At 42.1% G+C, this 9,477-nt stretch overlaps 1 protein-coding gene across 1 annotated transcript; it reads left to right on the forward strand.

Moving 5' to 3' along the window:
• Window positions 1-8: 8 nt before the first annotated feature.
• On the forward strand, window positions 9-8,847 carry palmdb (palmdelphin b). The gene is made up of 4 exons (XM_084151793.1): window positions 9-458; window positions 6,087-8,199; window positions 8,338-8,429; window positions 8,561-8,847. The coding sequence occupies exons 2-4, from the start codon at window positions 6,198-6,200 to the stop codon at window positions 8,639-8,641; spliced, it is 2,175 nt and encodes a 724-aa protein (XP_084007919.1). The 5' UTR covers window positions 9-458; window positions 6,087-6,197; the 3' UTR covers window positions 8,642-8,847.
• The last annotated feature ends 630 nt before the right edge of the window (window positions 8,848-9,477 follow it).

Consider the following 9,477-nt stretch of genomic DNA (forward strand, 5'->3'; position numbering starts at 1 on the left):
TTATCAATTGAAATAGTCACAAAAGCATATCTGAACGAGATACACACAATCGTCAATTCAAGTTACAGTACACTGTACAAACCTTAGGAAAGGAAACACGAGAAGATTAGAAACACCTGGGAACTTGAACATTAAGTTTCTGGTTTTGACTAAATGCTTCACAGGGTTACCATAGTACAAAACATTAGTATTCTCAACGTTACTCACAGCAGAGAAGTCTTGGGTACACTCTTTATGAATGTGCGACAGTGTGCGTGTGTGTGTGTGTGTGTGTGTTTAAGGGAAAAGGAGAGAGAGACCATCTCTTTGCACCAGCCACACTGCTCTGCTATTGGTTGCTTCCCCTCTACACACATTCATAATCAGAGTTCTAGTCTCTGAGGCTACAGAGAGACAGAGCGCCAGCCTAACACTACTAGCCAAAGCCAGTCTACAATCACCTGCTGGACTGGCACAAGGTAGGACTGCAACAACAATAACACAGACAGAATAGTTTTTCCTTTGTACTGAGTACTGACAGGGACTAGAAATACCAGCTGGTTTTATAGACCAGAGCTGTTATTGCATGATGTAACTTGTATTGGGTTTGCTGCAATTGTCTCTTGTGAAAGTCTAAAAGGGTTATGATGGTGAAAGGGCATCGTATAGACAGTGAACTAAAAGTGGGGGTTGAATTGGAACGTGTTACAGTGTGTGAATGTGTGATAGTTCATTAGATTGGATATAGATCCGCTGAGGTTGGTCAAAGACAGTATAATTGTTGTGATACAGAAAAACAACACAGCTACAGGTAAAACAGAAATACATTATTACAATCTAAACTAAATCAAGTTGTTCTGCCAATATATTTTGATTATATTCAAATGCTGATATTTTATATTTATATTTCACTTTGGACTTTATCAGACTATAACTAAAATCCTTGCTAAATGCATTGATGACGCACAGGTCATTTGAGAGGTTTTGGGTGTTAAATCTAAGTGTGGAGAAAGAGATTGCAAATGTTTTAATTGAATCTTTTACTAAAATGTATTCTTTGATCAAACCTCTGAATGGAAAGATCATCCTATCTATTCATTTATTTTCCATATTTGCAATTTACACAAATAATTATTTGGTGGGTGCTTATATTTGTCCTATTTCACACATGTAGAAAGAAGTGTTTATTAATACTTGTGTGAATCGGATGTTAGATTTTTGCATATCCCAACTCTCCCTGTGTCACAGCCAGGTCTGGAATTATCAACAGCGACCCTGGAGCAATTAGGATTAAGTGGCTTACTTAAGGGCACGTCGACAGATTTTTCATCTTGTCGGCTCAGGAATACGAACTAGCAACCTTTCGGTTACTGGCCCAACGCTCTAACCGCTAGGCTACCTGCTGACCAATTACATGTACATCAACAAGATTTCTTTGTCAATTTCATAAAAGTCACATTCACACATGCACTGCAAATGACAAGGGTAAACGAATAAGAACTCATCTCTCTGTGTGTTTGCCTGAAAGCAGCAGCAGGTGTCCACGCATGTGCGGCATGCATTTCATTACACATGCATTACATTGTGGTGTCTGGGAGTCAGATAGAGATACGAGTTCTAGGTACTTGACTATGCAGATAGCGAGCTGTTGAAGAGGCCTCCATCACCACCACTCCATCTAGTCATTAAAGCCTGGGGAGAAAGCCAGGCGCGCACACACTCTCTCACACACACACACACACACACACACACACACATCCTCTCTAACCTCCTACTATAGAGGCTGTGACTCTTACAGCTCTATCAAGTGCTGTTGGTAAATTAAAATGATAATTACATCATCCTCACTAGCTAGCAGTGTATAGCAACAAAAGCTCCAAATGTATTTCCATCAAATTAGAACGTCAATACTATTGACGCTAGTAATAGTGAACAAGCTAGCAGTGTAGAGTGTTATCAAAAGTACAGGAACACGCTACATGTATTAATTACACAATCTCCACCAAGAAATCACTATACCACATATTTCCATCAAATTAGAACGTCACTACTATTGATGTTTGTAATACTGAGAATTTGACCTATCAACACCAGAGGACAGATTTCATGTTCTTATTGTCAACGTTGGGTGTTTCAAGATGTTAACCTTGGATGAGATTAACATGTATACCTCGCAGGGCTCAAGGTTTCTTAGAAATGTTCTATCACACTAGTTTCCTTCAGGTCATCCTCAATAATTTACATACACTAGATCACTCATAGGGGGGCACTGTGTTGAAGCCACCGTGCCTCCATCTTGGCATTCCCCCGTCGTTGTAAAAATAATTTGGAAGCTAAATGCATTTATTAATGTCTACATTAGTTTTTGCCACATTTTTTCTATTACAGACACTAATGCATACTTTTAAATTATATTATGTGAATTAAACATGAAAAAGAAAAAAGAAAAAATATATTAAAACATTTTCCTTAAAGTCACTTTTTTTTTTTGATTACTAATGTTACTGTCCCCACTAAAACAACAAAATACATATATACATGTAATTTTTGTCCTGTAAACATTTAATTGAAATACTGTAGAATTCCAGTCGCTTCAAAGACTCTCAATGGCCAAGACATAGCATTAGCAATCCAGGGTTTATATACATCATTGGTTGTACTTCATGTTTCCAACCCACGCACACCATGTCTCTTCACCGAGCCTGTTCTGTTCCCAAGCCTCACAGCTACTGTTCCTTTTGCATCGAGAACAGCCTTGAAACTAATAAGCAGAGTGTACAACAGCTTTCTTCCCAAGCATCCTGCCTGCTGCAGGCACTTACGAATGACGCACATTCAAGTGACTTCAGAATTCAACGTGGCATTTAGCTAATGTGTCATTTGGATGATGCTTCGCAAGCTTGGAACACACACAAAAAAAAAAAATATCACAAATGTCACATCCCGCTTTCAATCTCATTCCATGCAGGAAATATCAATTCTATCATTTTAGGGAACAATCTGACCTTGGTCCCCTATTGAGTGGCTTGCTAAAAGTCCATGGATTACACAGGGGCACTCAATGGCCACTCAGTGACTAGGAGTGCACTGGGACACCACCATAACATGTAGCTACATCCGTGATTAGGAAGTAGCCTGAGGAACAACCATCTCCAGCATCAACCTCATCACAATGGCATTTCTGCCAATAGAGTGCCCCTCTAGTCCTTTCAACATCAATACCTCTGATCAGTTATCAATTAGGCTGGGTATTTCTCCCATCACACCACACACAGTCACTCAGAGTCCATGTTAGGTGTTTGTTGTGAAGAGTGTGTTTTGGTTTGTCTGGACCAGTAAGATCAACATGATCTCCTTCTGGCTCATCTGTTGGAAGCTGCTGGTAGGTACCATAGGGTCATGCACATTTTATTCTATTTCTATGGATATGGCGTTCTGTTCCGTTCCAACACCTCTGTTCTGTCTGTCTTTCTGTGTGTGTTTGATGCTAATCATCACATTGACGCTGCATTATTTATTGCATACAGATAGTTAGGACACAACAACTCATGCCTGAGAGCCTGTGAGGCTGTGGTGGAAGTTTGTACACTAGCTGAGCAGAGCTGTGTGCTAAGTGTTATGTCTACTGGGGGTTGCCATGGTGCTCAGCACCTCTCAGTCTTATTTTGATTAGGATGTAAATGCTTTTTGTGTTTGGCTTGATGATGTGCCTATTTCAGACCTTGGATAGAAAGGAACTTTGTTTTATCCATCTGTGTCCTGTTGTATTGTTGCAGAGGAATGTTTGTGTAGCATTTGTGTGGGATTAGATGGTTAAAAATGATGGCGGTGACAGGAAGAAAAGAGAAGAAGATTAGTGGTGCTGTCAACCAGTGGAAATACCTTAAGCCCTGTATCACCTCTGTTGTTTATAGCTACACAATACAGACTGCATTGAACTAGTTATCTGGTTCTGACATAGCAGGAAGAGAGAAATAGCTGGGAGATGTTGTTTAGCTGACAATGGAGGTATGATATGACATTGTTGTGCCTTGCCAAATTATTCCACCTAAGCAAGATTTTTAATGACTAAACTATTACCTCAACACATTCACGGGGAGAATAAATATAAAGTTATAACTATTTTATGCTATTTCACAAAATTTGTTTATCTGACATATTGTCAAAACAACCAAACAAAACAGTTATGACAATAACGGCTAATAACAGTCACAATTCAAATCTTGTTTCACAGTGTTTTTTGTAGCAACAGCTCTATAACAACACAAAGGAATTTGCCTACAGTGACAGTTGTAAAGAAAGACATAGGACAGATGAGGATTATGGTCTCATTATGAATGACTGTTGGCAGTCCTTGCTTTTTGGAGCTGTTAAATACTCTGAGCTTTGGTGTGAATGAGGCTACAGGTCAGGGCTTGATGTGAGCCCTTCCCTGGCGTTGGGCTTGGCAAAGACCAAGTACAGACCCAGGTTGAACATTTAGGTGGCGGTTTCCCGGATAATCTCCATTGAAAATGCTTTTCAGTCCCGGATTACGCGTAATCTGTGTCTGGGAAACCGCCCCTTGATGTACAACACATTTTACACAACGGATAGGATACAAGAGATGTTTTTGATTAGCGGGTGGAATGATGGAGTTAAGATGAGAAGGAAAACACTGTTTCCCTGATTAAATCAAAGCAAGACACCTGACTTGCGTGGCATCATGGATACACTGTATATTCCACTCATAAACAGTCCGTTTTGGTGTTGGCATCTAATCAATGACTGTGTGGTGTGTGAAAAGTAGATGATAATTAAATCACCATCCGTAGGAAAAACATTCTAAACTACACACAGTAGAGTGTGAATAGCATAAATGACAAATGTGACAACATGTAAATACTGTTAGAGAAAATAGCTTATTTTCACAGCAATATCACAGCACAGAGCGAACGCAAATTCACCGCAAACAGTTTCAACTATAACATTTTAAAGAATCATTACATTTCTAAAAGCAAATGAATTAATTTCCTCAGGTGCTTAATTGACTGAAAATGCATGTGGAGTGTGTTCAGCTCAGCCGGTCATGGTCTTTCTATCGAAGCTTTTCCCTCGCTATGACACCAATCAGCAGTGAGTTTCCTGTCTCTCCCATGGTGGTGGGGCTGAGGGGCGACATGGGGACACCACTACCCCTGGGCATGCTGGGGGGGGGGGGTCTGCGGATGTACACACACAGAACAGAAGTAGTGTATAATCACACACACACACACACACACACAAACACCCACACACTCCTGAGCTTTAGCAGGGGAGGTAAGAGCTAACTGACTACAGGGACAGTCCGCCACAGCACAGCACAGCGTGGGCGATAGCCAATCCTGCTGTCTTATATAAGCCGGAGCCAGAGCCATCTAATTCAGCTGGTACAACTGGTGTTCTGTTCAGCCTCACCGTGGATTAACCCAATTTGTCATTTCACCGCAATAGTACACAAACAACATTGATGAGTCCACCCCTCTGCAATTACATGTGATCCTCTCTGTTTTGTTTTCAATGTGTTTGGTACAAAGTGTAAAGTGGCCATAGATGGGAAAAGACAAGGATTTGCTTGGACAGGTTTCTCGTGTGTTACACAGGATTCAGATAGACTGTAGAATAAGTACTAGACTCAACAGATATCTGCATCTTCAAGCTTTTTTTCTATCCATAAAACAACAAGGATGTGTGACGTTTTGCCATGTTATGAACATATTTCTTAGTGAATACCAATCCCTTTTACCTAGATCAAGCAAAACCTCTTCATAAATTATCTTCTGTCTGTTCTGTGTAATATACTGGTCTCTGTAATAAGGTGTATTGTTTGGCTGAAAGGAGCTGTGTAGAAAAGGCTTTACCTATCACTGGGGAAATAAGGGGATGATACAACAGAGCAAGTAAAAAGGGGGAGAGAGGGAGAGGAAAAAAGACAAGACATTTAGAAATGTAGGCTATAGAGAGAAAAGAGAAAATGATTTTCATATACAAAGTGCCAAACTCAGCGATACTGCACTCAGTGGGGGTACAACATGTAACAATTCCCAATCTCCCTTACTGACGGGTGAATACATTTTCATTTCTTTCAGAGAGCTACCACTGTGGCAAGTGAGACGGATGGTAAAGAACTGAACGAAGGTTGCAGTAACCCTCAGAATCACAATCCAAACGAACCCAGATCCTTCTCGAAGGCAGTAACCATGGAGACCAGTGAACAAACGGAGATGACCAGCGTAATTGCCTATGAAAAGGAACTCTCGCTCACTGACTCACCTGAAAACAAAAAGGGCTTAGGAGGAACAGAAGAGGAACAAGTCTGTTTAGAGGCTGACTCACTAGAATCCATAGGAAAGAAAGCGCTGCTCGAAATTCTAGCAGATTTACCGGCTAGCATGATCGATGAGCTTGACGGCTTAGGAAACGTGCTCTGCACAGGTAACCCATTTCGAAAGGAGGCTTTGTCTGGCCATGAAGAACTCAACCGCAATGAATCCATCACTTCGTCTGTCTCTGACACACCGTCCAGTGCTGACAGTGTGTATGAGAATGAAGCTCATCGTAAGAGACAGGACACCCAAGAACTAGAACAGCCTGAAGATACTGTGTCCAACCCAGAGGATGGTGAAGATGCTGAGGATAAAGACACAAAAGAGATTCAATATGGCCCATTAGAAAACCCAATCAGTGATGTCCCAGAGGAGTCTTTACTAGAACAGTACATCAGAGAGGAGGTTCTGTCGGATGTCTCCAACGAGTCCTGTCATGGTCTGGACCCAGACGAGGTGGATGAATGCCTGTGTGTTGAGATAGCAGAGGCCTCCTCAGATGATGAGAGTGAAGATGGAGCAAATAAATGGAGGGCGATATTTTCCTCCTCGATCAACCACGAGGACGATGATGACTATCTGGATAGCCTCCAACTGAGCGCACAGGATCTCTTTGTCCAAAAGGTTGAAGTGCAAAATGTTGACAACCACGACGATAACGAGGAGGAAGTTCAAGTGGAGATACCAAGGGAAGAGGAAGTGGAGGTGTTGGAGCAACCAGATTACCTTACTGGTATTGCACAGGAAGTGACATACAACCCTGCAGCACTGCTCCAAAGCCTGTCCAAAATCTCTGAAGACGAGGAGGGAAACGGCAACGGTTCAAGGCACAATACATCTTGCAAGGCAGATCCCAACAAGAAGCTTCCGAAGGACTTCTGCGTTATCCAGGAGACCAAGAGTGAGAACGTCAGCACAGAGCACGTGGACTTCCAGCTGGCCCGGAAACAGTGGAGGGAGATGGAAGAGCAGACCAAGAACCTGGTGCTGTCACCCACCACAAAGCAGGGTGGGCACCTCACGGGCAGCCACAGCTTCATGTACACCCCGGTCAGGAACATTGACAGGCCCAAGACGAGAGATACGAGTCTGGAGAATTTGGCTCTGGGTGGAGGTGAGTATACCCACACCCAGTTCAGCCCCTGCTCAGAGGACTCAGGCCTGGGCGATTCCAGCTACAGGTCCCCTTATGAAGAATTCCCAGAGACCTCCACCGAGAGGGAGATCCGCCTGGCCATGGAGAGAGAAGACAACTTTAAGCGGGACAGGGGTTTCTCCAATGGGACGAAACCTACAGAATGTGCCCAGACAAATGCCAGGCCAGTCATCTTGCTCCCAGCGAAGCTATGTCAGGAGGTTAACGAAAAGAGGAAGACGTTTGAGAGTTTGGAGGATGGCGGCTGCAAAATACCCAGATCCAAAACTACTCCATCATTCATTATTACGTCTTCACCAGCTAAGGGGCCACTGAAACACAATCTGCCTACCAACAGCATCATTATACTAGAACCAGAAGGAAGTCCAAGACATGGCGCCAGAGACACCTCCAGAGCTAATGAGTGGCACTCGGACGAGACCTCCAACGCCAACTTTATCATCCTGGAGACATCCAACCTGATCATCAGGAGCGCCTCAGAGTTCTGCCTGAACACGGCCTGCGAGCAGCAGGGCCAGGAATGCTCCTCAACGTTCCTCAACAACCCCTTCTTCAAGCTGCGCTCCAGGAGCCAGCTGTCGTTGGTGGACGAGGAGATCAAGATGGTGAAACAGCGCGAAGAGGAGCTGAAGAGAGAAAGAGCGAACATCTATCCGAAGGGGAGGTACAACAACACAGGCCTGGTGGCCGAGAATCTCATGGACAGCTTGTCATTTGAAGGTAAATTTATACAAAGTTTGTCTCATATATTTGGTCAGGAAGAACTTCTGACCCCACTCATAAACTAAGCCGGAACATATTGTGCTTGTGTCTATGAATATCAACCAATTGAAAACATTGTTCTTGACTAATTTTCAGGTGATGCGCCACTGAAGTGTAAGTCTTCGCCATCATCGCCAATGAAAACTGCATTCAAGATGGATCGCTCAGCCCTATCCTGTGATCACAGAGTAAGTGAACCAATATTGTGTTGTGTTATCATGCAACTACTGTAGTCGAGTGTCAATATTGCATTTGATGTAAAGCATGAATATCATTGAAAGAAAGCCACAGGCGCTTTAATCAGGCGATTGTCTCTCAGTTTCCTGAGGTGTACGGAGCCGGAGGAAGGCGTAAGAGTGCCTTGGCGCTGCGCTGGGAGGCTGGGGAGTTTGCCGAGTGAAGATAAGAACAACAGGGTACTACCCGCAGTCGCTGGTGAAAATATTGTCTGTACACTTTCAGCTGAGTTAATAGACTTAATGCAGTGCTACAAACTCATGTTTGTTTCATGTTGCAACATTTAACCACACTTGCTGCTTCTGTAATGTTATCGATTCTCTGGTCGAAGTGCCAGGAAATAGTAGTGTGTGTTCGCCCGCCAAGATGCCTGAATGTTAAATGAATGTAATGTTTAGTCCACAGATGCTAACATTTTATGACATTTTAATGTAAGCAAATCTGAAAACATATTTTGATGTATTGTCTTGGTAAAGGAAAGAAGCTTATATTTATTGTATTTTCGTACTGTGTTTTCCAGAAATATTGATGTGGGCATATAACATACCGTATGATACAATACTATAACATGTTTAACTTGTATCAAAAAATATATTCAATCTGTAGCTGAAATCTGAGATATGTTGAACGGACATTATACACTCTATGTGAAAACATTTTTAACATTCCGTTAAAGCTGGAATGCTTAATGGTGAAACCACCACGTCTGTTTGCGATATTATAACATGGTGGTGGGGCAGCCAGTGGCGCCGTTTCCCCTTATTACAGATTCAATGTTTAAAATAAATAATCTCCAGAATCAAAAGGCATATAGTAAAAAATAATAAAAAACACTAGTGTAATGCTTATTAAAAATACATTTTCTATATTGTGCATTTCCCTACAAATGTCAGATGTTTACAATTTTCAAAGAAGGAAAATGTTGCTGCTTTTAAATAATTATTGAGGCTGAGTATTGAACAAGCTCCATTTTTTGAGAATTACCATTTAACGCTGATA

Source organism: Coregonus lavaretus (assembly GCF_964263955.1).
Source record: "Coregonus lavaretus genome assembly, chromosome: 34".
Classification (NCBI taxonomy): Eukaryota; Metazoa; Chordata; class Actinopteri; order Salmoniformes; family Salmonidae; genus Coregonus; species Coregonus lavaretus.